This window comes from Pagrus pagrus, assembly GCF_965226575.1.
Source record: "Pagrus pagrus genome assembly, chromosome: 9".
Taxonomy (NCBI): domain Eukaryota; kingdom Metazoa; phylum Chordata; class Actinopteri; order Spariformes; family Sparidae; genus Pagrus; species Pagrus pagrus.
The window spans coordinates 19555965-19583496 of NC_140193.1; the positions used below are offsets into that span (position 1 = coordinate 19555965).

General features: G+C 41.2%; 2 protein-coding genes across 3 annotated transcripts; both read left to right on the forward strand.

The window, feature by feature from the left end:
• The first annotated feature begins 1984 nt into the window (after positions 1-1984).
• Positions 1985-11116, forward strand: chaf1b (chromatin assembly factor 1, subunit B). Of its 2 annotated transcripts, none has more exons than XM_084361685.1 (14): positions 1985-2051; positions 2425-2570; positions 3661-3793; positions 3904-4024; positions 4695-4798; positions 4966-5062; positions 5201-5285; positions 5511-5604; positions 5728-5797; positions 5889-5980; positions 6091-6250; positions 6549-7121; positions 8877-8962; positions 10383-11116. In XM_084361685.1, exons 2-14 carry the CDS (start codon positions 2445-2447, stop codon positions 10544-10546), a joined length of 1905 nt encoding a protein of 634 aa, XP_084217811.1. In that variant the 5' UTR covers positions 1985-2051; positions 2425-2444; the 3' UTR covers positions 10547-11116. The 2 variants fall into 2 exon arrangements, with proteins under 2 accessions (XP_084217811.1, XP_084217812.1); XM_084361686.1 differs by lacking the exon at positions 1985-2051 and adding an exon at positions 2128-2147.
• A 2095-nt stretch (positions 11117-13211) lies between these two features.
• Positions 13212-22746, forward strand: LOC311263034 (uncharacterized protein). The gene is made up of 8 exons (XM_084362879.1): positions 13212-13602; positions 14143-14629; positions 14834-14907; positions 15179-15407; positions 17556-19543; positions 19740-19955; positions 21411-21551; positions 21769-22746. Exons 2-7 carry the CDS (start codon positions 14293-14295, stop codon positions 21513-21515), a joined length of 2949 nt encoding a protein of 982 aa, XP_084219005.1. The 5' UTR covers positions 13212-13602; positions 14143-14292; the 3' UTR covers positions 21516-21551; positions 21769-22746.
• Positions 22747-27532: the final 4786 nt, after the last annotated feature.

Genomic DNA, 27532 nt, shown 5'->3' on the forward strand with positions numbered 1-27532 from the left:
TGTGGGACATTGTCATTGGTATCCTTGGGAATCCTCCTGATAGGAGAAACACTATTGACGATAGGTCCGGTAATGAGCCTTACCGTATGTTTCTGAGTGATACAAAGTGAAACTTAACTGAAAGGGTTATGAACTTCCTTCTAGATTCTTAAATTGGCTGTGCTTGCTTGAGCAATTTTTAATAGGCAGCCATGATAGAGAATTGAATCTACATGTTGTAGCTGCAGGAAAATAATTCTTTAAAATCATCTAATGTTCACAAGCTTCTTCACTGTCAACTAAGAATGTTGAATATCTTTGCAACGTATGTAGCAGTGCTGTACACTGTAAATACATCCCATTTTATATATTAAATAGGATGGTTGAATTGTTCTTGAATGTACCAGCTTTTTAGTTAAATAAGACTGTGAGGGACATTGAACCAAACAGTTGGTGTGGGACTGACCTGGAAGAATACATTTCATCACACGTTAAAATTGTTAACTAATGCATTCATCTTGTGAAAATGTCTCCCCAATGTGAGTTCAAATAATTTACTGTAAAGAACATATCTCAGATTGACAGGTAAAAGCAAATGTTTGTATTATGTAATCACATTTGATTTTTGAATAAAACATTTGCATGAGGGCATAAGTTTAGGTAGTTTTCTATGTGACTGTTACGTAACTAAACAGTTTCTTAAAAGGTAGATAAGGGTAAACTGCCACCAGTGATGACGTTTAGGTTTGTTGAGAAGCTGGTGCCAAACTGAATGGTTGGTGTTAAATTTGAAGTTGCGTTTGAAGAGTATGAAGCGTCATAATAGTGGGGTGAGAACGAAGGATTCAAAATGTATTATAAGCTGTGAGCCAAACTTCAACGCTGAGTTCAATTTGTGTCAAGAAGCAACTGATGGAGTATGAAGAGATGTTACTGTGGTAATGTGTCATAAACTATGAATGGGACTGAAATTTAGAATAAATCTCATAATGTGTGTGTGTGTGTATGTGTCTGCACGCACTTGTGGGTGCGTGCTTAAATACATGTATTTCCCTGTGTTGGTATGTGTTTGTGTATGTGGTCATGTATGCACACTCACGTGTGTGTTTCAGACTGCACTGATGAGCAAATCTGTCTGAATATCTGAACAAACCCAAAAATATATGAAAAATGTGGAATATTTTAAGGTTTGTTGAAAATGTAGCTAAAAAAAAATGCATGTTTGAACTGTGGCTGTGCAAAAAATATGATGGTTATGAAAACGTTGAGTTGATGTGAGAAAGTCTGAATCTTTGTGAATATTTCAAAGTTTCAAGGTGAATGTATGAAGGGGTAAGAAGAGTTTGAAAATGAGCGGGTTTGAAGTGATTTCTTATTGACTTCCATTATAACTAAGCTTAAAAGAAAGTTGAATATTTTTAACGGTTCAAATGGGATTTGAAAGATGTATTATAGCTTGATAGCTTGAATGTAGACCATTTTAGGGATATTTCAAAGTCTGAATGGAGTTTCTAGCTGGAAGAAGTGATAAGAATGAGTAGACGTGTTTAGAAAAAGCTTGAAAAGGTGTCAAAATGTGGGGTTTTTGATCATTCTGTCCATATACATGAGTGGGTAAAACTGTTTAAATATCTCTGAAATTGTGAATGATATCATTAAGAAAAGTAATGGCACACCATTCTCAACTGAGCTGAATATTTTGATGTTTGAATGGAGTGAATATGTTGAAAAATGTGGAATGAGTTAACGATCAGAGGCTTTGATCAGAGACTATCTCATCTAGTTTGTTTTTTAACCATCCATAATGAATCCAACAGTGTCATTGGACTGCATTTCACTGCAATGGACTGCTTTTCAGAACCTACATCACCCACAAACTTAAAATTGGTGATATTTTCACCACTCTAACACTTCTGGAGTTCAGATATCGAGAAGGTTGGATGGTAGCACGCAGCAGATGGTCACCTCCCTCTTCCGCGTTTTCGTCCAATCAGTGCAGCCTACTCGACCGGAAGTTTTGAACGAAGCGTACGCGGGAAATTACAGTTCGCTCCAGTAGGACAACAGAGGAGGTAAGACGCTGTGAAATACTTCGAGATAACTCCATTTTAACGAATAAACAGAAAAAAACGAATTGTGTTTATAGCAAACATATCTGTTAACTACGAGTAAGTTGTGTTTGCACGAGCCTGGCTGTGTCGTTTCTCAATAACGACAGCCACAAATCATCCCAACAATCCCGCTAAGTTTATTGCTAACGGTGTTAGCTGGTTGTCGTAGCCGGTTCCTGTGACTGTGAAATCAAATTATTTTCTTCTATATCCCGTATTAAAGGTTTCATATTGTACAGCAGGTAGAGTTAGCAGTCTGTGTTTGCTGCTAAGGCCAGTGTCGGCCTTGTTTTGTCCGAAGCTTTAAATGTACATGTTTTTTCTCTCTCTTAAGGTCGGTGTTAAATATACAATATGAAGGTGGTAACGTGTGAGATTGCATGGCACAACAAGGAGCCAGTCTACAGTCTGGACTTCCAGCACAGCTCGGATGGACGCATCCATCGGCTGGCCACAGCTGGAGTGGACACCACAGTCAGAGTGAGTGCAGAGGAAACAGTCAAGATATCAATACACCTGGTTAATGCAGTGATGAACCAACATGCCTTTGTCAGGGAAAGGAGCAGTGTGACACACAAAGCAAATGTGACTTTACTCACTATATGCATGAATTCTCACAGGAAAGCAGACTCAGTGGTTGTAAGGGTAAATGTGCTGGCGAAAGAAGTGGGATTCACGCTTTCTGTTGAAGAAAAAGTAATCTAACATCAATAATGATATCTTACAGAAACAAATGTAGCATTTTCAGATTTTGGATTAACAGGAAATTATCACGGCCATTTTTTCCAGGGCCTAAATTGGTTGAATGTGTCACATACAGGCAATGATGGAATGAAACTAAGTACATGTAATCAAGTACTGTAATTAAGTACCTGTTTGAACTTGAGCATGTACTTTACTTTAGTGTTTTTTAGCTACTTTATACTTCCACTCCACTACACTCTTGGAGGCAAATATTTTACATTTTACTCATTATATTAATTTGATAACTTGCAATATGTAAGAATTGGCCACCTGTTTAATTCATATTCAAAACAAGTAGGAGGCAGTATATCACCAGAGTAACTACTAATTGCAGCTTACTCTAGCTGCTGAAAGCTAGTTAGCTCAGTTAGCCGTGCTGCTAGCGGTCTGGACTGTGAGAGTGATTACACTGGAGTTTTGGACTGGGATGGACTGAGGCTGCTGGTCAGCATGTCAGCTTCAGTAGAAATCCCTCCAACATAATACACAGACATAATTATGTCAACTGTTATTTCTTCATAGTCTGTTGATGATTTTTGTTAATTTTTGAATGTTTTCAACTAAAATCCTTACATATTGCAGATTGCATGCTACATCAGAGCAAAAGCAGCACATTTTAAAATTGATTTATACAATACAATGGAGCCCTGGTGGAAGAGTGAATAACTTGCAATACACACCATATAGAAGTTTGCAAAATATTATATTGAGTAAAAATGTAACTGTGTAAACATGTTTTAAACGGTGTGTATATTCCTGCAGCTGTGGTATATAAGTTGTTCAAAATGTACGCATTTACTGACTTTTTGTGCTGATGTTGATGCAGCTGTGGCGGGTGGACACGGGCCCTGATGGGAAGGCAGTGGTGGAGTTTCTGTCTAATCTGGCTCGACACACTAAGGCTGTCAACGTAGTGCGCTTCAGCCCTAATGGAGAGCTGCTTGCCTCAGGAGGAGATGGTACGTGAGACATAATACACGGATACAAGGCAGTGGTGGTGATGTTATTCCGAACAGATATTTTAACATACAGTGGCCTTTAGTAATGCTTTGATTTCTATTTGGTACAGATGCAGCGATTCTGCTGTGGAAGCTCAATGACTCTAAGGAGCCTGAGCAGGCCCCCATGTTCCAGGAGGATGAAGATGCTCAGCTCAACAAGGAGAGCTGGTCTGTGGTCAAGACACTCAGGTACACAACTCTGCCAGCTTCAATCCCTTTAAGTTAGGATGTTTTCCAGAGGACTTGTATCTCTTTTCCTTTGGTTCTAAAGACTCTTGGACTTTGTTCTGACTATAGCTGAACATTAAAAATGCAGCCTCTTTATTCATTTTGATATGACCACTGTGTTGGCACAGTATGGGGTCCTGTTAAAACAGGTAAACCTGGCTAAAGTTTTGCCTTTACACAAGTCAGTGTCATCTGGCAGGTGCACTGTGTTGGCCAATAAGTAATGCAAGCGCAATGATGACACCCCGGATGATATTTCAAAGTTGTAAATTCCTGCATTTTCTATATCCTGCAGTATTATAAGCCACTGTGCAGCCACCAGATCATATTTTATCCTCTCTCTGCTGTCTGCCTCAGCCCATTTAGCTCATTTCCAAAACCGACAATTATACTTATGTCAGACTTTTCTCAATATCTTGGTCGGCACTTAAAATCCCCATGATCAGACAAATGAGGCAGACGCATTTCAGAATTACAAGAGAACCATTACTTTGTCATGAATAATTTTAATTACCCTGAGTATGGAGACCTTCTTGTTCTGTCCATTTTGCAATTTGCTGTCTGATTGCTTTTATTCTGTAGCAACAGTGGTTTTAACAAAGTGATTTCTCACTATTTGATTTGTCTTCAGGGGACACATTGAGGATGTGTATGACATCTGCTGGACACGGGATGGAAACTTCATGGTGTCTGGGTCTGTTGACAACACCGCTGTTATGTGGGACATCAACAAAGGTTTGATTAGACTCATAGATATCTGTGTATTCCATACATTTTCACTTTCATCTGCTATATTTGCTCAGTACTTTAGTAATGCAATTCTACAATATACTGTAAAATATATTATATCTTATATTTGATTTGTGTTTATTACATTTGTTGCAACTGTTTCTGTGTTTCAGGACAGAAGCTGTGTATCTTGAATGATCATAAGAGCTACGTGCAGGGGGTGACCTGGGATCCTCTGGGCCAATATGTAGCAACTCTCAGCTGTGACAGGTACAGAAACAAACTTTCAGACCACTTAGAGATCTAATCTTCATTTAAAGAGTGTATGTGCTGTTGTGTAGTTGGTCACTGATGGTGGGGTTTCAGCAGTTTGATGCTTAAGGTGTTTTTGTTTGTCCTCCCCTTCAGAGTGATGCGTGTGTACAGCACTCACACCAAGAAGAAGGCTTTCTGTGTCAGTAAAATGAGCTCTGGGCCACTCGCAGAAGGAGAGGTCAGTAGAAACTTTGCTTTTGATGACATTATGTTGTTTTGGACATTTGTTCCCTTACACTTGTTTATGAAGCTTCTTAATATGTGTCTTGTGATTCCATTTATTTTGTATTAAAGTGAATTAAATTTACTCTGTAATATGTTCAGAGACCCTCTGCCCTGCTTTAAGTGAGTGAGACATGTGACATACATGCTCTCGGTGCTGCATTTCTCTTTATGTTTGCAGGTCAAGCAGTACAGAATGTTCCATGACGACAGTATGAGGTCGTTTTTTCGACGTCTTTCATTCACCCCAGACGGGTCTTTCCTGCTTGCCCCAGGTAACCTACTCAGCAGGCTCCAAATGTTGATTTCACCTGTTGAAATTTAGTGTATAATATCATAGTAAAGATGATGTCTATAAGCTAAGTTCCCTCTTCTGCTGCTTCCTTTCAAATCCTCAGCTGGGTGTGTGGAGATCGGAGAAAATATCATAAACACCACCTACATCTTTTCCAGGAAGAGCCTCAAGAGGTAACTTTTGTGACACGCTGTGGTATTTATAGAGAGTGAGAGTTAGTGTTGAATATATTTACGCTGGTAATTCTCTGTCTGTGTATTTTAGGCCCATCGCTCACTTACCTTGTCCAAGTAAAGCCACACTGGCTGTGCGCTGCTGCCCTGTCTACTTTGAACTGAGGACCAAGAAGGGAGAAGGCAAGGACATGCACCCCATTAGTTAACAGACAAGCATGATAATAAAGCCCTCCTTTTATTATGCACCTTCAATGTTTTACTCATAATTTTTGTCCCTTTCTCTTCTACAGATGGCTCTGTTGAGCCTCTTCCTAATGTTTTCCAGTTGCCGTACCGTATGGTGTTTGCTGTGGCATCTGAGGACTCCATCTTTTTGTATGACACACAGCAGACCCTGCCTTTTGGCCTGGTGTCCAACGTCCACTACCACACACTCAGTGACCTTACATGGTAAAAACTCTCTTCTAATGTCCTCTTCTGTAGCGCTCTCTTGTATAGAGAAGCACCTTATTGAATAGTTGTCGTTTGTAGAAATAATTGAGTTTTGAGTCCTGGTCCTTAGTGAAAATCATTTTATTTGTAAAGAACTTTTCAAAAACCAGAGCAGCTCTTTCAGTTAGACAAGAATATATACATACAAGAGGACTGATATGTAAAAACAAATAAGAACAAAAGATTACTGAATGTTCTGTGTGTGTCATTCATCCGTCCAACCACTGACATTTTTTTTTTCTTACATCCCCTTTAGGTCTCGTGATGGTTCCTTCCTGGCTGTGTCCTCCACAGACGGCTACTGCTCCTTCCTGTCCTTCTCTCCGGGGGAGCTGGGCACTCCACTGAAGGAGCCCCCCACCCTGGAGGTCTTTGCCCCAAACAGTGGTGTAGAGAAAAAGGGCAAGAAAGCCAGGACCTCATCTCCTGTGACCCAGTCACCAAGCTCAGCCCCGACTCCCATGTCCCAAACCAGCCTCGGCAAAGATGCCCCCTCTGTCACCCCCCCTGAGGAGAAGAAGAGCACCCCCAGTGCCAAGTCTAAACCCCAGCCCCGTAGGATCACCCTCAACACCCTGGAGGGCTGGGGGAAGCCCTCGACCCCCAAAGCCTCAGCTCCTTCAGCACCTCAGACCCCGACATCTGCAAGCACAAGCGCACCCTCGACTCCCCAACCCCGCGCAGCCCCTCTCACCCCAACCAGCTCGTCCAAAACACAGCCACGCATCACCCCCCTTACTCCCTCCACCCCTAAAGTCCTCAACAGTGCTAATACTGCTGGACCCACTACCCCGAAGGGTACAACCACCCCTAAGGGGCCCACCCCAAGGTAAAAACAAAATAAGTTATCATGACTGATTCTGACAGAGTGAGCGACTTGTGAACGTTTGTATTGGTACAGCAATGCATTGATCATTGGCAGGTGCGTTTTTCAGTGCATGTGAGGCAAATTGTGTTTGTTTTAGGGCTGCAACTCAAGATAATTGCATTGTTGATTAATTATTTGATTCATAATATTTCAGGAAATAATGACAAATTCTTATCACAATTTCCTCCATCTTCAAACTTCCTGTCTCTTCGAAATTTACATTGATATAAAACTAAGAAAAGCTGCAAAAAGTCACCTTTGAGAAACTGGAAACAGATTTTTTTTTTTTAACAAACTGAAAACATTTGACTATCACATTAGTTGCAATTAAATTACTGTAATTTCAATTATTAATCATCAATCATTTTAGCCCTAGTATTCAGTGAGTGTTACTCAGTCAATGTTCCCCTCTTGTTTTTGGAACATAAGTAAAAAGTATGTAAACATTTAATCTAGGGCTGCAACAAACAGTGATTTTCATTGTGAATTAATCTGCACATTATTAAATGATAAACGTTTAGTCTATAAAATGTTTTTAAAAAATGTGAAAAATGCTCATAACAATTTCCCAGGGCCCAGAGTGATGTCTTCAAATTGCTTCTTTTGTCCAACCAAAAGTCCAGGACCCAAAGACTCTTCATCTACTGTCATATATATATCAAAGAAAGGCAGCACATCCTCATGCTTAAGAAGCTGGAACCAGTAAAAAGTTGGACATATTTGCATGAAATATGACTCTTATCAAAATAGTTGGCAGTTGGTTTTCTTTCACTTGATTAATCGATTTATATTGCACCTCTACTTTACTCATGTAGCAGTTTTCAAGAAGAGGGTTACAAAGGTCACAGTTGCCAAAATAAAACATAAAACAATATTTAAATCAAAGATGAGCAAAAATAGTAATACGAGAACAACTCAACAGACTTTTCTGAAAAGCTTGTGTATTGCTTTATATTGATAATGCAGCAGAATTATTGTAAATAATATACAGTTAAAGGTATTTAAACCTCTGTTCAGATGTGCTGTAGGTGGTGTGAACAATGCAGGTGCTGCCTCACACAAGAGCACATATGGTAATTTATGGAAATACTTGAACTATTCAAATGTGTTGTGAGTCAGACTGAGGAAGTAACCACACACAGAGCACACTGCATCCACCTCCCTGCCCCCTAATGGTTCAAGTAACTAAGCTGATTACCTCTAAAGATGCACTTTACAGAGATCAATACTGGAATTAAAAGAATGGTTCTTTAAACTGTGTGAAATGCTCTTTTAAAATATACATTTAAATGTTCTTTTAGCAACGCAGTAAAAGTATAAATAGCTGTAATGGGCTGGTGCTGTTTGTGGTGGTGTCCAGTGCTCAGTGCTGGCAGTGAGAACAAAGCCCTGTCTGGTATGAGGGATTCGTTGGACCCCCCACTGACTATAAAATAATAATCACTCTGACAGACTGTGTGTAGACAATGGCAGGTCCACACATGCTTTTGTATTTGCCTTGTATCTGTAACTTGGAACGTTTGCCTTGGCTAGTCGTGACTAGTTGTACTAGTGGGCAGCGACTGAATCAGAAGAACAAAAACAGGATAAATGAATTGGAACAGTAATTTTCTTTGTTCTCTCTAATTTATTGTCATTTTAATGCCTGTGTGCGTTTTTTGTTGATCTCATGCTTGAAGAGTCTTTACCATTCGTGTCTTTTCTGTTTGTTTACAGGAGAGTATCTCTGACTCCTGTTGGAGTCCGATCTCCAGCTGTTGGTTCACTCTTCTGCACTTCTTCCACTGAGAAGGCCAAACATGGTTAGTGAGGGCAGCTACCGTGGATCCAAATATCAACAACACAAGTTTTATGATTGAAAATCATGTACAATACTATTCGAAAACTAATCTGCAGACTCAGTCCCAGAGTTTGTTTTGATTAGGGATGCACCAATCCAACTTTTTTCTCTCCTGATACCAAAACCAATGATCCCATACTAGTGTTCTGTTTTTCCGCTTATTTAAAAACTGTAGTTTTCACTGCGTCAAACTTTCATGGAAGGTAACACAAGGCCAGGGGCTGCTGAGGCATTAAGATAGTAACTGATAGCAGAAACAAACTTTTAATGACATTACTCAAGAAACAGTCATGTCCTGTTCCATTAAATCAGGCTAGAATCGGTGCATCTGTGTATATGTGTATATGTGTATATATGCAGAAATTGTGCTTTGGTTGTGCCTCAATATACAGTATTTCATCCACTGCAACACTTAAATGACATTGCTATATTCTGTACTTATGTAGCTTGGTGGAAAAACAAGAGCATAACTTTAGCAATGTTAAGGTTAAAATCTTGGGGCTTATTTTCTTAGTTTTGACCATTATTTCCATCAGGTATCATACATTTTAATCACTAAAGTTAACTGCTAAAGCCTGTGAACACCGCGATGTAGTGAAAGCCCAATGGAGCAAGAAATAAAAGCAGCGAGATGACAAGTTGTAAACAAAATAAAATGATAGCCTGATTACCCCAAACTCTTTGTTTAGAGGGAAAAGTTGACAGTTGGGGCCCTCAAAACGTTAATCCTTGATTACACAAAAAAAAAAAAGTACATGAAGTTGAACATGGGGTCGGTCTGTAAACTAAAAAAAAAGAACAAGCCACTTGGGTTTTCTTTTTTGTTAAGCCAACCTGAGGGTTTTTTTTAAAGCCTTTATTATTGTCTTTTCATGTTTCTTGCCCAGTCTGACTTCTTTGTAGCGATATAGTCATGTTCAGGGATCTCAAAACAATACCCAATTATCAGAGCAAAGTGGAATTATTCTGTAAATTTAATGAGATGAAACTTAAACTAGCAATAGACAGGTTTTTTACTTTAACATATCCTTATAAAGTAAATGATTGCACAATGTAATGGCTATAGAATAATGACACCATCATTGTTTGGATTGGTTGCTTATAAACCTTGATTTCATTATGCATCAGGTCAGACTGGCAGCAGGGCACCGTTTCCATCTGCTTTCACTTGTCCATTTTAGACAAAATGAATAAATAAACTCCCGTTTTGTCCTGTTTTATTGGTAGTTGCAACTTTGAAGGAAAATGGAAACAATCTAGTTGTCTTTGCGACAGCAGCTCCAATAATAGTACAGCTTACATGTTACACACAGTTCCTTACATTTCAGCAGAAGACTAGAGTCATCCTGTGTCACTTCATTCCTTCATTTGTATTTCTCCAGAGCGTCCCTCTCCTCCCACCGATCCAGTGTGCCAGCCTCCAGAGTCCAAACGGCCTAAGACCAGCAAGGCCACAGCAAAGACCAGCAAGGCCTCACCAAAGACCAGCAAGGCCTCACCAAAAACCAGCAAGGCTGCAGCAAAGACCAGTGGCATGAAGGCTTAGTGGTTTCTGGGAACGTCGTGGTGCTATGATATCAGAACGGAGTACATACAGCAGAGGGTGACCGTTGAAGCCCTAGTACAAAACCTCTGAGGTTGCCCATGGATGTAACACAACAGTGCAATAGCATTGTGTTTTGGGTTGATATAGTCTGTTCTTAAACTAGATAATGCTGAAACCTCACATAATGTACTCAGTTATACAACAAACTGCATTGCAGTAAGTGTCCTTGAATTAACTCTTTTAGTCATGTGTTTTGTATCATACAGTAAACAGGTATTGAGGTGATTGTATTATATTTTATTTGTTTGACATTCAGATGCTGATGTGCTATTGTAAAAAAACAAAAAAAAGGAAAGTTGTCTCATTTCTTTAAAAAAAAAAGTGTTTGTAAAACTAAAACTGCTCTAAAAGAAATCTTTAAAAAAGCAAGTGCTTCAAGGCTTAGTTCCTTGTGAGAACTTCATATACAATTTAAAGACTGAACCTCAAGACTGTTGGGTGAAAAACTCATCATTGTCAAGAATTTAAGGGTCATTTTCTTATTGTCTAATAAAGGATTTTCATATAAGGTTCCTGTTTAAGTGGTTTGCAGTAAATGGCTGTGGGATGATTCATTCTTTCTTAACGACAAGCAGCTGCCGGCTGTGTAGAATGTTATTTTCTATTAGGAAATTATCATTCATCGGCTCTTTGTGTTAAACCTAAAGTGAAACGGCATTTATCTCTTGAAAAAGCTTCACATGTATACGGAGGACAAGGCCAGTTGGGAATTAATGCTGCAAGGTTTGCTGAGAAAGACGGTCATGGTTGTTTGTCACCATGTATTCAGGACTAGAAAAAATCTGAGGTCAGAAAATTGTGACTGAAAATGATAAATAATTCCTTTTATTTATTCAGTTTATTTTTACATTATCATTTCTATGGACTTTAATTCAATACATGATGCTCTAAATGTTCTCAACACTGCCAAGAAAAACTGATAGAGAAGAAATAAACCTTATTTCTTTTTTTACTCACCACCTATAGGTTTCACCACTCAGGTTCATTTAAAAAAAAAAAAAACAACATGACTGCCGTGTCCTCTAATAGTAGCCCTGAGTATTTTGCAGTACTTTGATATTGTTTTGGCTCAGGGCTCACTGTGCAAACACTTTCATTCAAAGAGCCAAACAGCCCTGAGTTCTTACCTTTCAACACAAAATGCTGTATAAGAGCAAAACTAAATCTGGTGCTCTAAATACACTTTTTTTTGCACAAGTCTGCTGTGTCTTAACGACTACCACCCTGTGGCTCTCACCCTCATTCTGATTAAATGTTTTGAGAAACTGGTTCTCCAGCACATCAAAGATACGTCCCTGCCAGCCTGGACTCTCACCAGTATGCATTCAGAACCAACAGATCCACAGAGGATGTCATATCCACTGCCCTCCACTCAGTCTTCACACACCCAGGTAACAAGAACAGCTACTGAATGCTGTTTGCTGACTTCAGCTCTGAGGCAAAGACACACACCCATGTCTACATCAGTGGAGCTGAGGTGGAGCAGGTGAACAGTTATAGATTCCTTGGAATTACAATCATTGAGAACCTTCTTATCTTATTACCACCCTGGATAAAAAAGCACAGAAAAGGCTCTTCTTCTGACGGAAACTAAGAAAGGATAAATTCTGGAGACAGATTCTGGTCAACTTTTATAGAGGACCAATAGAAAGCACCCTATCAGGAAACTTCACAAACTGGCATGATTCATGCACGGCCCAGGGCAGGAAGGCCCTACAGTGGTTTTAGAGGATGTCTGTACACTTGAAAGTGATTGACTTTTACCATAATTTTTGGTGTCTTGAATTATAAACCAACTGACAGGACAGATGCAGTGACAGTCATCATGTAGTCTTATATGAGTGTAGGATTTACTGCGGTGTTAAGTCAGACTCATGTGTCTCATTAAGTACAGCATAATCAATTAATAAAGTGAAAGTTCTCAAAAGTCAAGGTTGGTCTACATCAGTTCAAACACTGAAATGCAGATTTTTCTCATTACTCTTTGTGTAATCTTGAGGAATTTACCACGACCACTTTGTTTTGTTGAAGATGAGTTACTGTTTGACAGCAGCTTTTGATAAGAACATTTTTATTTTATTTTTTAAAAGATGATTTAAATTCAGTAGCCTAACTAACATACACAATGTAGGGATGTTGACAGGCTACTGGGTGATATATTCATTTAAAGCAGAGGTTTTAATTTTCTCTTCCTTGTGATCTTTTGAAGCAAAAATTTAGATTTTGTATTTTATGTTAAAAGTTTTGAAAACTGACATTATTTTGTGAGAATGGAGCCAACGCTACTGTAAAATTAATACTGTATTAAAATATTAAATCTGAAATCATTTGATGGTGTTTGCCGAAGCTAAATGATCGAAATAATGTAAGGTGGTTTCCGAAAAATGAAATAATGAAAAACATTCACTTAATAGTATCTGTAAATAGGTGTATCACGTTTAACTTGGCTGTGCAGCAAGTGAAGCAAATACTCGAATACTGGCATCGTGTGCGAGCAACCTACCTTGCTCCGAGGGGAAGCAAACTAACATGAGTGGCAGCTGCACCAGCCAATCACATTCCGTCTGGCAGAGGCTCTTTAAAGCTTCTGCTAATGGCCTTTGTCTGAAGGCGGGGAGGACTTGGCTCGGTTAGGCTGCTGATTAGCAACAAACAGAAGGTTACGAGTTTAAAAAATTGGACTATTTGGCCGCTAGACTGGTTTTGCGGCAACGGGAGCGGCATGAACTATGTCGGGTGTGTAACTGGAGCTTGTTGGGCCGCTTTTGAGAGGACCCGGCAGTGATTTTTCAACATTTCTGGCTGATAGCGGAGGCAACCTCGCTTTTAGGTCGTTGAAGTGGCGATGCTGAGCTGATAGCTGCGTCATCATGTTGCTTCCGACTCGAGTTGGCGAAAAGAAATCTCAAGTTAACGCCAGCGGTGAGCCTGCCTGCCGTCATCCAGCACCCGGAGGCCACTCCCGGCCCCTGAAATAGATGGAAGACGGACTGCTGGTGAGCGGTGAGCGGTGAAGCCTGTTTACGTGGTCGCCGTGAAAGTGGTGACTTTACATCAGTTGGCTCGGCGTTGTTGGCGCCAGACTCTCCTGGGCTGCATGTATTATCTAACCACACTTGGATGGACGGGCAAACATTTCTGTTGATGCCGCGCGGCGTTAAAAACCCGCACAGTTCTTCTGAAATATTAACAAATATTATCCGAACATAAAGTGCGAATATATGAATATTTTAGGGATGTTAGCTACTACTGTTTGGATAGTGAGAAGTGAAACCCTCACTGACAGCTAGGGTACAAAGCAGGACCCTCCAGTGAAATGCTGCTGACTCCCATCTGATGGTCTCCTGTAGAGAAAAACACGCTTTTATAAGCCATAATGAGAGACCTCACGGCTCGTTTTAGCTAAGTGGCTTTGTAGCCGTCCATTAGGATATGTCAGCCTGTTAGCAGGGTGTCAGAGAGTGTTTGTCGGGACTTATTGTTGGGTCGGTGGTCTGTTGTCTGCTGTCACCGTATCCACGTGGACTTTGTTTCAGGTCGGTGGGTAAAGTTTGGCACGCAGCTCCCCGCCGTGAGGGGAAGGGGCGAGCAGGAGAGGGAGCTGACTGTTTACTCACCGCAGAGAGGAAGGAGCTGTTGTTCCCTCAGCTTGGACAAAGTTAGACATCACTTCAAAACCGGTTAAAATGGCCGGCGACTGCACCCACACCAACAATCATTACGCGAACGCGGAGACGTTTTGTCCGTCCAAGCCCTGGTCGGATGGAGATGGAGAGATGGAGTCAGCCGGGATCTCCAAAGGGCGTGGACCCCCCGCACGATGCTCGCCAAACTTTGAGATGATAGACGGGCTGCTGTACCGCAAGAAGCTGGAGAGGGGCTTCATCAACTACCGGGAGGTTCTGGATGAGGACCGGAGGCATGAGGCCATCTCCACCTTTCACCGGCGGCGGCGGCCTGGTCAGGGCCACCTCTCCCTGGAGGAGACCTACAAATGTGTGGCTGAAAACTACTGGTGGGAGGGTATGGAAATCACTGATTTCATAGGACAGCATGGTTCCTGAGTCTATTAACCAACTACTTACTACATCTATACATATCTAATTAGACTAATTATTCATATATTGTTGTTAGGAGATCAGAGACCAAGTATCTTACATAAATGATGGCTATTATTTAGGGCCCTGGCTTTGAAGTTGTACCAAAAATCACTTCCTCTCCTTACAGGGATGTACTTCCAGATCAGAGATTCTGTCCTGAGCTGTCCAGACTGTCAGAGTCAACGCACCAAGAAAACAAAGGTAAGTAGCAGGCCAGAGTCACAGAGGCTGATCTCGCACGTAAAACTGTAGTTTTTATTCACTCTCCTCCTGTCAAACTTTCATTCCCTCTTCGTTTTTTTAATCAGTGCCTCATTTTTCTCCTCCTCACACATTTTAGTTCACACTTTCTTGCTCCCATTCTCAGTCCTGCTCTCACACTTCGACGTCTCCTTCAAGTGCTTTCTCACACATTGTATTCCACTAATGATGCCTCTCTATCTGCTTGTGTCGTGATGTCTTTGCCTCTCAGGAGCTGGGCAGCAGAAGATGTGTCACAAAGACGATGGCGTCACACGGCGCTGACATGCTAAGCAAGCTGAGGAGTCAGCGGGAGGCGGGGCTGTTCTGTGACATCACCCTGCGCACGAACGGACAACCGTACTTGGCCCACAGAGCTGTTCTGGCCGCCGTCAGCGATCACTTCCAGGAAATCTTCACAGAAATGGACTCAAACATGAAAGCAGATATAGATCTCACTGGTAAGAGCAGATGACAAGAGACTAAACTGACACTAGAAAACATCACTGCCTGAGCTCTGTGTTAGTTTAAGGCCTGAATCTGGATGTAATGACCTGGCTGAGCCTGCATATTGTTCTCAGATGAGTCAGTGAAGCCCCAGAGACAACAAAACAATATGTTAAGACTTAAAAGTGTTCCTCTTTTATCCTGGCGTACCTAGTGAATAATAGAGCTGCGACACCATACTCCATCAGAAGTGCTTGTCAGGTGGTTGAACAGATTCAAAACTCCCCCTCCCTCCACACCTTTCCAATGTCAGAATTGAAGGGACTGTGTCCATCAATGTTTGCAACTTTTAGAAATTAGAAATCTGTCATCCACACATAGTTTACACAGCAGTTGGCCAGATGTTCGGATATGAGAATGTAGCTTCACTTCAAGCTCCGAGACTTTTACATTTTTGTCCCCATATTTAAACAAATACTCCGTCTCACCCCGCTATGACTTTCAGATTTTCACCCCACTTTTTAGTGGAGTTGCAGGCGCCACGTTAGACAAACTCATTCTTTTCTTGTATAACCTGGGGCCTCATTTATAAAAATGTTTTTTGAATTAAGGTTTTAAGAATGCTGTTGTAACTTACGCACCTGTCATTGCCTCAAATCAATTTCAACTGACAGCCTTTAATGCCCCTTTATATAATGCAAGCACAAATGAGCGTTTTGTCAGAAATATCCACGGACAAAAAGAGAAAATCAAACTTTTTGGAAGATGAGGTCACAGCGATGGTACAGGGGATTGAAGCCAGGCAATACGTATAATTCAGTGGACTTTGGTGAACAAACAAAGCCAAACACGCACCTTAGAACTGTGTCGCTGCTGCACATTCATAAAGCTTATGCAAAGTTCACCACAGCTTTGGACGCACATGCACACAGACAGCTTCGTAACAAGCAGGACAATCACTGTCATGAAGTCTAGACTTTGCTCAGAGATAAGATCAATTCCACGTCAATCCACCAAATACTTGGCATTTATACTTGAAAAATTATTGAAGCGATTATTCAATCATCAAAATAGTTTCTGATATTTTTTTGTTAAGTGAATAATCGGCTAATTGATTAAATCTAGCTAATTGTCATTATCATCAGTGTTATGTTCTTTGATTAATACATCCAGCAACACCCAACAGAGGAGCTAATGTCTTGGTTTCTGTTATGTAGCTTGTGCATACATGCATACATTGATCAGTCATTGATCCCTGAATGCAGTCACAGGACCATTCCTGATTTGGATTTGACATGGGTCATCTCTTGTTGATTGCTCTGAACTGATTGCTTCACAAGATACAATGGTCATTTAGACAAAGGGGAGGCTGCGTTCCTCAGCTGCATTTCAAGGCCCATTTGAAACGGGTCTGGGTTGTCAATTTGTCATGACATATTTGGTCTAGAAATCCAGAGCTGGAAGGTCCAGACCCTGACTGTTACAATAGTTTCTTTACACAGGCTGTTCAATGTTGTAATGTTATGCGTTATTCTGCCGAGCTGTTCTATATAAATCGTACGAACAAGGAATGGAGGGGGGCACTGTCGTTCTGCCTTTATGGTACAGTCACACATTGAAATGAAGTTAAGCACGTGAGCAAATTTGTCTTTGCGTCGCGTAGAGTTCAACTTTGATGAACTTCGATTCAAATTTAGCTTTGGTAGGTGAGAGTTTTTTGCATGAATTTGTGTATGTGTGAATGTACCCTTAAGCTGGCAATGGAAGGAAGTAACAAAACTAAATTAAGATTTGTGTAAACGGTGGAGCAGCAAGACGGGACACATGCTGTTAGGAGTACATTTGTGAAACACATCACGCCTCTTTCATGTCTGGACCACCGGCATACCATCTAAATTCATACACTGGGGTAGCATTATACTGGCATGTTTCATTCAGTGTAAAAAAGCAAAGCAGGTGTAATGATCGGCCTTTTATGGCAGTATTGTTGGATCTCTTTTTTAAAAAGGGCGACCCGTCTACACCATCATGTTTAGACTTTGCTCCCACTCTGCCTGCTGTCTCTCTGATCCTCTATTTACACCAAGTCACTTTAATCTCACACATCTCACTCACTGATTGACCAGGATTCATCATATCTAAATCTCTTTCTTTGTCCTCAGGTTTTAGAGAGGAGAGTCTTCTGTCTCTGCTGGATTTCTCCTACTCCTCCACTCTGTGTGTTCGTCAGGAGGACCTACCTGAAGTCATCGCCATGGCCCGCCACCTGGGCATGTGGCCTGCAGTGGAAGCCTGCTCTGCTCTAATGAAAGAGCAGGAACAGCAACTCCATCCTGGCAAAGGTTTTACCTCAGCCTCTGCTGGTGCATGTCATGAGCGTCACCGCCAGCAGAGGGAAAGCAGACGGGAAAGAGTTTTCGGATTACAGGAAAATATGAACAACAGCTTCAGTCTGAATTTGGATGCATCGGATGAGTCTTTAGAAGACAGTCCAAGGCGAAATTTGCGCAGGATGCCAAAATCCCAATGTCATAATGGCCTCCCTCTAAGTCCCTCAAACAGGATGAAGCTCATGGACTTCAAGTCTCCCTCTTCCAAGAAAGCTGCTACACCTAGACACAACATTGCCACCCCACGGTCACAGAATTACTCATCCATGTCACCATCGAACACCCGTCTTCTTCGCTCCACTCCAGGGGCTGCCAAGGAGGTTCAGAGATTGCTCCCCATGCCAGAGACCCCTCGACGAAACAAAAAACCTCACCCTATCAGCCGGCTCTCATGCAGCTCCAGATTGAGGCCTGGCACTGTGTGCAGCCCTGTGAGGGTGAAGCAGGAAGTAGAGGAGGTTGCAGAGGATGAGCTGGATTATGCGAGAGCTCAAGAGAAGTACAAGCTGATGAATGTTCTTGGGTTACAGAGGACCGCCCTCCTCCCCAGACCAGAAGATTTGATCGGCTGGAGACAAAAGAAACGACTGAGGAAGCTGAAGGCTAACAACTATTCACTGACCAAGCGGCGGAAACCACGCTCCACTTCCCCAGTGCTGCCGTTTGGAAAGGTGACGCTGGCACTTCCTCTCTGTAACCCCATCAACACTCGCCTCCTCAACAAGTCAGTGAAGACCAAGCCTGTAGTTGCAGTCAGCACGGTGCAGACAACAAAGAAGTCAAGGACTGTCCCTCGACTTGTCCCTCCAAGTGACAGGAGCATGCGTAGTAAAGGTGTGTTACCAGACATGTTCTTGCCGTCCTTCGGGGGAAGGGAACTCAGACGCTCAGTGAGGATGGGTGACAACGCCCGCCTTCCTATCCAGCAGCCTCTGCGACGCAGCACCAACAAAAATCTAGTGAGAAACACCGTAAGGATCAAATCAGAACCAGTTGAATACTGTATCTCAGGTCCCCATCTTCCATCAAACAATCACCATGGCCACATGCTTAACGAATCCCCGCCCTCACAGGCCAGAAATAAGATCACTGTAGAGACGGTCAAAACGCTGCGCTACAACAGCGGTCGACCAGCAGCAAAGGCCAAGCTCAGACGCGGCTCCACAAGGGAGGTGGAGAAGACAAAGTGTAAACCTAGAGAGGACGGGAGGAAGGTGGGAAGTCAGGGGCTGAGAGGGGTCATGGACACTAGGCCGAAGGTGAAGGTTAATGAACCCACTGGGCTCCAGTTTTCAGAACAGGCACCGCCTCCATCCATCTACAGCCACCCTCTGTACAAAGTCATCAAAAAGGAGCCAGCAGATCCCGTGCCAGTTGGTGGACCTTTCTCTGACCCTCCCTCACCAGACCTGGGCAAGCGCCAGAGCAAACCCCCCATTAAATTACTGGACTCAGGCTTTCTGTTCAGCTTCTGTCGGCCAGCAGGGGGGGCGATGGCAGTACTGAAAAAAGAGGAGGAGAGTGTGGATATCTGCTTAACGCGCTCCGTGTCACAAGTTGGGCAGCAATTTGGAGCGGACGAGTCCCCCCACAGGGCACTGAGAGCCAGAGGGCCGCCCACCCTGCCTGTGGTGAAGAGGGAGAGGGAGGAGAAGGCCGTGAGCCAAAGCAAGGTTCAGAGGCCCAGGCCAAAGTCCCGAAACAACACACTTCACCTGGCCAAATCTGCTGGGCCAAAGGCGACACGGACCATGCCAAAGGTAGGTTAAAGGGAAGTTAGTGATTGATGGTAATGACCGCAATTTCTTTAGAGACTATAATTCATCCAGGAAAAAAGGCAGCAAAGGCGGAACTCACATTTTAGCTTCTCTTTGCTTTCTCTTCATTTAATCAGTTCAGTTTGCATTTACAAAATTTTGATAAACTCATCTTTTTGTCTTTTTCCCGCTTCTCCAGCAACAAGGTAAACTCCCTCGGAGGAGCAGGAACTGTGTCAAGCTGGATACCATTCATCGGGCAAGGCTAAAGCAGCTTCGAGGGCCTCGTAGCCAAGCTCCCAAAGTTCCAAAGGCGGCCCATTCCTGTCTTCAGTGCTCAGCCTCCTACAAGGACTGCGATGCTCTAATCATGCATCGCCTCAGGCACGTGGAGGGCAAGCACTGGCCATGTCCGGTAAGCCCCACACTGGTCTAAGGGATAGACAATCATGACATGACCTCGAGCAGATTTTGTTCCCAACAAGCAAGATACCACGTGATTTAGAGGGAAATCTAATGGTGTAGTGAGACACAAGACGGGTACACTTCCTCTGAGTCAAGTAAGTGCTCTGCTGGTGGTTGTAATAAAAGTACAGACCTCTGAAACTCTTGCACATTTGCCAATTCCTGGTATAGACTCTGTAGTGTAGCACGTCTGCCCAGCGCGGCAGAGATTTGTACTTCTATTAAGTTGTGTTTTTTAAGTGACAATACACTTAAGAGGTAAATGCTCTTTCTCCCTGCAGTGTTATGGAAGAATCACCGCTAACAAAGCTTGGCAAATTCAGTGATAAGCATGTTTCACTTACTTTTTCTTTCCTTTATTCTTCACAATAAAATGGCCACTTTATTTAGTTATTTAAAGGTTAAGAATTTTGTAGCATTTAGTGTTGCAGAGATGTGTAGTTGGCATTCTACCAGGACGTCCCCACTGCTCTTAGCTCCCAGTCCGGCCCGCTACCTGCCCGGCTAACTAACTAACTGCCACTACAGTGGGCAGCAGTTGGTGGTTATTCTAGTGATCCGGGGGGGGGGGGGGCTGGCCAATTCTTTTATATTAGACCTTTTTTAAAAGCTAATAATGAAGCCTCAAAATTAGGAAATATTGGGTTTTCACCAGCAGTATATTAACAAGAATGTTGAATAGGATGAAAGTAAACCCAAAGAAACGGCAAAATAAAGTAGATGTCTGAAACTTCGAACCACAGAGATTCAGTTGGAAGCCAGAAAAGATGATATCGTGGTTTGACTTGGCTTGGCCAAAAGTGCCAGTGGAAAAGCCCCAGTTGTGCACTTGAGTACTTTTCTACTCTAAACGTCTACAAACTACTTCTATACATGTGAGTGATATATTGTACTTTTTACTTCATTACTTTTATTTGACAGCTGTAGTTGATGGTTACTTTGAGGATTGGTTTTACAGACTGAAATATAATTGCTATAGATGAAAGTACTCAGTGGTTTATGATGTAATAGCAATTCCTATAGTTATACAGGCAAACTGATTGTTTGTCATATAATTTCTACATAATTCTACTTTTTATATTTTACTGCCTGATAATACTTATGTACTTTTAACATGAGTACATTTTTTAATGTAGGACTTTGGTAGTTTCTAAATATACCCTGCTCGCTTTCTTAGTTAGATGAGAAGATTTAAACCATTTTCATGAATTAAAGTTGTATCAATCTTCTCGTGTAACTGTTGGCAAGAAAGCTAATTTCTCAAAAATGTCGAGCTCCTCTTTTTAAGGGAATAATTCTTCCTCCACCATTGCAATGGCATCACATTTATTTGTAGCTTCTCCGTTGTCCTTTTCAGTTTATTTCTGTGCTGTTAACCCTGTATTGTACCCTCTCTGCTGTGCAGCTCTGCAGTAAGACGTTCTTTCGACTGAGGAATGTACGGAGCCACATCCGCACCCATGACCCCAAGTTGTACAAATGCCGGAGCTGCATTATCGCTGGTTCTTGAGGCAGCTGGAGAGTCTGCTCAAGCAGCGACAGTGAAGTAGGTGAAGGGGACAACTTTCAAGACAGAGCCACAGTTATCTAAACAGCTAATATGCTTCATGCTTGTTAATTGCTCAGGGCATACAAATGAGCGTTTATTCTACTGTCACTCTTCATACTTCTTGCAGAGGCAGCTGTCAATACATGTGATCAACATGTTGTGATTGTCTTTAGAGTTCCTCGTCTGCTTCTTTACACTGATGTTTGTATTCCAGGATGAAGGCTGTCAGTGTGTGACCCCAGCGAACAGACTGAAGCCAGAGGCACATGATCGATCAGCAGCTTGTACATAATGCGTCCGTCACACACAAGCACAACGGGCTGTGGAAAGGCATAATTACTCTGATTCTAATCATTGCCCTCGTCAGTGATTTGCTAATGTAATTTAAATAACCAAACCGAGGTTGCTGGTCCTGTTTGCTTCTCCGTAGCTACAGAAGGTTAAACTTGAACATTACACTCAGGGGGCGGGGAATGTGATGCCACGGTATAAAGTGATTTAACGTCACGGTTGTGTATAAAATGAAATGTAAAGTGATTGTTATAACTATTACTGCTACTTACTGTTATCATTATTTTTCTATGTATAGATGACTTTTGAGTGCACTTATATCATGGCTTATGTTATAAACCTAAGAAGTGGTATTTGAAATTGAAGGTTTCCACGGAGGGAATACTTGAAGTGATTTGAGCGCTGGAGGGAATACTTGAAGTTGGAGGGAGTCTTAGGAGAGAGACTGTCCTTTGGGTGTTTCGGTGGCTCTTTGTTCTTTGGTGTGCTAACTTTTTAAACAACTTGACTAGTCTGTCCCTCCTCCTGTATTGATCTGCTCATCTCATGGTCCCTGGGTCTGGGATTTGACTCTGGTGACGCCACTGCATGTATATCTGCAGGCTGTTTGTAGTCCAGTGTCTTTTCTAAGGCTGCCAATTTTGAAAAGGGAAACATGTCTCGTTCTTAATGTGAATTTCTGAATATTAATCAACACAGCTGTTTCATTACAGATGTTTTATTGATTTCTTCTGATTGAATCCAAGACACTCGGTAGTCTTGTTCTACTTCAAATTCCCCTCCTACTGAGTAAATGCAATGTGTTCACAGGAAGAGATGTTTATGTTTCACAAATTGATTTTAGAAATAAATGAGCTGTTCTCGCTATCTGTTAAAAGACTGAATAAATTTTTGCTTTTTATATCTTGTTATTCTTGCTTTAATTACTTTTTTTCCCCTTTTAATATGTTCTGTATCCCAGTGGTTCTCAAACTTATTGACACAAAAATCAGACCCCAGATCCACATTTAGTAAGAAGTTTGTACTACAAAGTGTACGAAACCACAACAAAAATAGTAACTAATTATGTCATTGAGTTACTTAGATGGAATTGGTGTTAATAAATTGTCATTTTTGCTGGGGATCCAATGTAACTCCCCCGAGGACACCTAAAGACAAATCCCAGGTCTGTAACATTTTGTCAGACATAATGTAGGCGCTAACTACGAACAAAACTCTTTGCATCATAACAATGTTTGTGTTGAAAAGTTGTATGTTGAAGTAAACTTGTACGTAGCGCTGTGATCCTACCCTCTCACTGAAGTTACACAGTGCAGAAACAAGTGATGGGGCAGGCACTGTACCATCAACATGATTGTGAAGCTGCTATTTTAAGGTAAAAGTTACATACTGTTGTGTTAAATAAGGAATGTTTTCATGATTTAAACTATAAAGAGTTGGGAGTTACTTTGCAACAAATGTCGCCATGTTCCAATAAGTGCCATCTAAAAGTTGATAGACTTGTTGCCAAAAATAAGCACCGTCTTCCTAACCAGTGATTATTTAGTAATAGACGGTGTCACACTCTAAAACAACAGGTATCATGTTTTGAAATGCCCATACAGAGTATATAAAGCAGGGATTGGACAATAAAGCTTTTATTATGGATCCCAATAAAAAACACTCACAGAAAGGTTGATCATGGTGAATTTTAATCATCTGGATAATCGTGAGTCAAGATGATCGAAAATATCCTCAAATGAATTAATTGAAAAAGCTGTCTAGCTGGCTGACATACAGTCCTATATTGGTTTTCTGATTTATTTTAATTTGCCTAAGCCTGTCACCATGGCTGAAGTCATGGCTTGCGCTTCGTATCCCCCACAAAAAAGTGAAATGGGATGTGTGTAAAGTCTACAGATTCTAAACAGAAAAACTACAGTGAGATGAGGTTACCATCATTTACTAATCCTTTATTCGTGCAGGAAGACCTCGTGATTTATGATTACTCATTGATCAAGATTCTTTGATTTTCACAAAAGAAAAGTGTCCTATTGATAATGCAGAAAAATATTTGTTTCTTAACAACATGTAAGGTTAAAGTAATTCCAGTATGTTTTAGTGCAAGTTTAGTTTTTATTTGAAAGTTCTAATAATGTTTTGATTTTTAGGATAGAATTGTGAATCACAATTTTGTTGGATAAGTTAATCATGACATCAGAATTTTTCACATCATCTCATGCCTATTAAAGAGTAGAGCTGAAGCTATTAATTATTGTAACGACTATTACTCAACTATTAGTATTTTCTTTGTCTTGTGATATAAAGTTGGATACTGTTGGGTTTTGAACTTTTGGTAAAGCAGGATGGAAGGATTTTTTTCTGACCGAGGATTGATTGAGAAGATAATTAGCACATAAATAGGTCATGAAAATAATCGTTACATGCAGCCCTATACAGGAGATTTTATTTAGAGAAAACATTTCCATTCACAATCATAAACTGAGGCATCTGCAGTGGATTCAGTGTTGTGTTTATCCAGTCAGGAGGAGGATGAGGAGTTCTGTCTGGGGAGGTCGTGATCCAGGAGGAATGAGGAAGAGCTTTAGGCATGAATCACATCTCTGCATCCTCTCTGACTGACTCATCAGCAGTGAAAACTGAGGTCTTTGTATTATCACGTGCATCAAGACGAGACAAAATGAGTCGAGTTCAACCAGTTATAGATGAAACTTGACATGTGACCATTACAGCGATAGAATGGGACAGGGAATGTCTGACGATGTTAGGTAGGAGGAGGAACTGTCAGTGTTAGGAGATCAGGCATTTTGAGGTGTGGAAGGAAAGAGCGAGCGTTAAGTGAGGCGATAAATGCATAAAAGATATGGAAATAATGTGTTAAAATAAAAGCAATTGAACAAATTAAAAGGAATGAATTAGATGATGTATGGCATGAACTTGGGGGAAACTATGTGGGTGTACAGCATCATTCGCCTAAATAAAATGTATATAAACTGCAGATGTGAATCACATGTAGAGAAATGAAAATGACCTTTGCATTCTTGTCCTTTTCTCTTCAATATAAGCATAATAAGAAAGTAATGAAGGATCAAGAGGCAAGAAAATCACAATGATTAACCAAAGAAAATAATCATAAATAATGCAAAAGCATTTAAAACATAGGGTAAATCCAAAGGTGAGAATGGGAAAGTAGTCCAGGATGGATCATAAAGACAGCGCAGACATCCAGAGCTAACAGACAGGGTGTGTGATTAAGGAGGATTTGATGTGCTGTCAGTACAAAAGATCATCTAAAGTATAGGGGGAGCTGCAGGCTGAAGGTGGTGCGAGGACTAACAGCTCATTATAAAGGGTGGAGGTGTTGTCTCAGGTGGAGTTAAATCTCGTCCTCCCTCAGTAGCTGTCTCTGCAGTCTGTACTCATTTGTACATCATTTGTTTCTCTATGAAGCAAAATTAGTCTTCGTACCAGTGAACCATGCGTGAATCATGACTAAATAAATGTCAATATTGTGATAATTACAAAGTTTTTTAATCAGCAGAATGATAAAGATATTGTGTTGTAATCAGGGATCTGATCTGACCAACAAATGACTCAAGACACTGGATCAAAATTACTCTGACATCAAAGAACACTCAGGCCGTGTGATTTCCTCTTTATCTCCTTGGCAGTTGAGGAGTTTTTTGGATTTGTGTACTTTCTTGCCTCCGATTAAGCTCCGCTTTAAGATCAAATCAAATCAAAATGAAAAATCACATGACATGTTGCAATTATATTAAATAAGTGATGGGAATTCCTGCTCTCTGTAGTGAGCCATATCATTTGTCTCAGCTCAGGGTAAAGAAATGGCTCTTTCAGCTCCCAAATGGCTCATTCAGTGCCACTTTGGGCTTTTACAATTCAACCAAATTTAACATTTTGAACTATAGTGGGTATGTGTACTCACTATTTAATCATACTAAACCTTATAGTTTCCTGAATACCATTTGGTTTGGTATAAAACCTAAGATAATGTAAAATCATCAAACACTATTATGTGTATTTAATGTTTTATTCATATTGAAATATGTTTTGTATGTTGGCAACCAGCGCAGCATCACCTTGCTTTGTATTATTCTGTCTTGATTTTGTTTATTTAAAATTTAAAGAGAAGGCTCATTCAGAAGCTTTTCAGACATTTATTTCAGCAGGAAGAATTTAAAAATCAAATGTTATTAGAGATACTTAGGGCGGGGAATACCCGAGCGGAATACACAGCATTTATTTAAAGGTCGCCTTTGTAAAAATTCCCAACTCATCAAGTACTGATGCTTCAGAAAGGTGGCTGAGCCAACCTACAATCCCAAAGTGTCAGTATATGGTGAGTTGGGAATGAGACTCAGAAATCAACTCTCTTACAAATGGGACCATTAAAGGACCAGTGTGTAGGTTTTAGTGGCATGTAGCAGCAAACACGAAAGGTGCTCGGCTTGTCTGTTCTGGGCGACAGAACATTGCGGAGTCAAGCCCCAAGAACAGCACCAGGCTTTCAAGGCAATTTAACATAGTGGCCATTACAGCGTCACGTGATGCACATTCACTCTCATTGTACAAGAAGCTGCTGTAAATTTTGGATTCATGTTTGTGGCATCACGATCTTTGCAAAATGACTCGTTTCACTATCACAATTTGATCCATTCATTTGGAAAGTCCAGTAGAGCTGCATTGTTAAATCCCATTCAAGTTGTCAGCTAAACCGGAAGTTAGGCTGTTCGGCTGGTGGAAGTCTCGCACAATGCAAAAGCGACGCACAATGTGAATCTATACCCAGGAACTTGGAAGTTTTTGGCTTCAAACGCCACTGAGCAGCTTTCATAGGAATGAATAGGGCTTCGCCTCTGCTGCTGCAACCAGTTCTCATTAAACATCCATGTGCAGACACCATGGAAGAAAATAAAACTCATTATAAGGTAACAAAAACACAAAGATTCTTAATGTAATGTGATTATCCATTTCTGTTAATAGATCCTCCTAAATCCTACACATTGGATCTTTAAGGCTGGGAATCCATACATGGAATACTTCACGTTTATTCAAGTCGGGTCATATTTGTTATTAGAATGTATTCACAAATTGCCATACACATTTAATTTCCCTCTGTACTTCCCCCTCCTCACTGCGTTTCGAGCACAGCCCACATGTTGAAACCTCAGCATTTGCACAAGTGTCTTTGAGGCAAGTTGCTGAAACCCGAACTGCTCTGCTGCTGCTGCTGCTGCTGCTGGATCTCTCTCAAGCTGTGAAGGGGACGAGTCAAAAGAGAATTTTTCAGCAGAGGAATCTCACTGGTGTATTTGCTGTAATGAGAATGCTCATCAAACCAGGCAGACGGAGGAAGCAGAGACTTCTTTGTCGACGATTCACATTCATATTTCTCTCTACTTTGAGTTTCTTTGATTATTCAGGCTTCACTGCCAGTGTATCCATCAGACAACACCACATACATAACACTGTCTCTGTATCTTATCCATATCTGATTTCAAGTGCATTAACAACCCTTTTTGCTGTTACGTTTGAAGTGGTGCTTGTCAAACTTAGAGTCAGCTTTGGTGCCGCTCTGAGAAAAACATGTTGCTTCATTAAATTAACAGTACCTAAAGCTGACACTAGATGACAGCCTACACTAGTGGATAACAATGGCCGCTCTC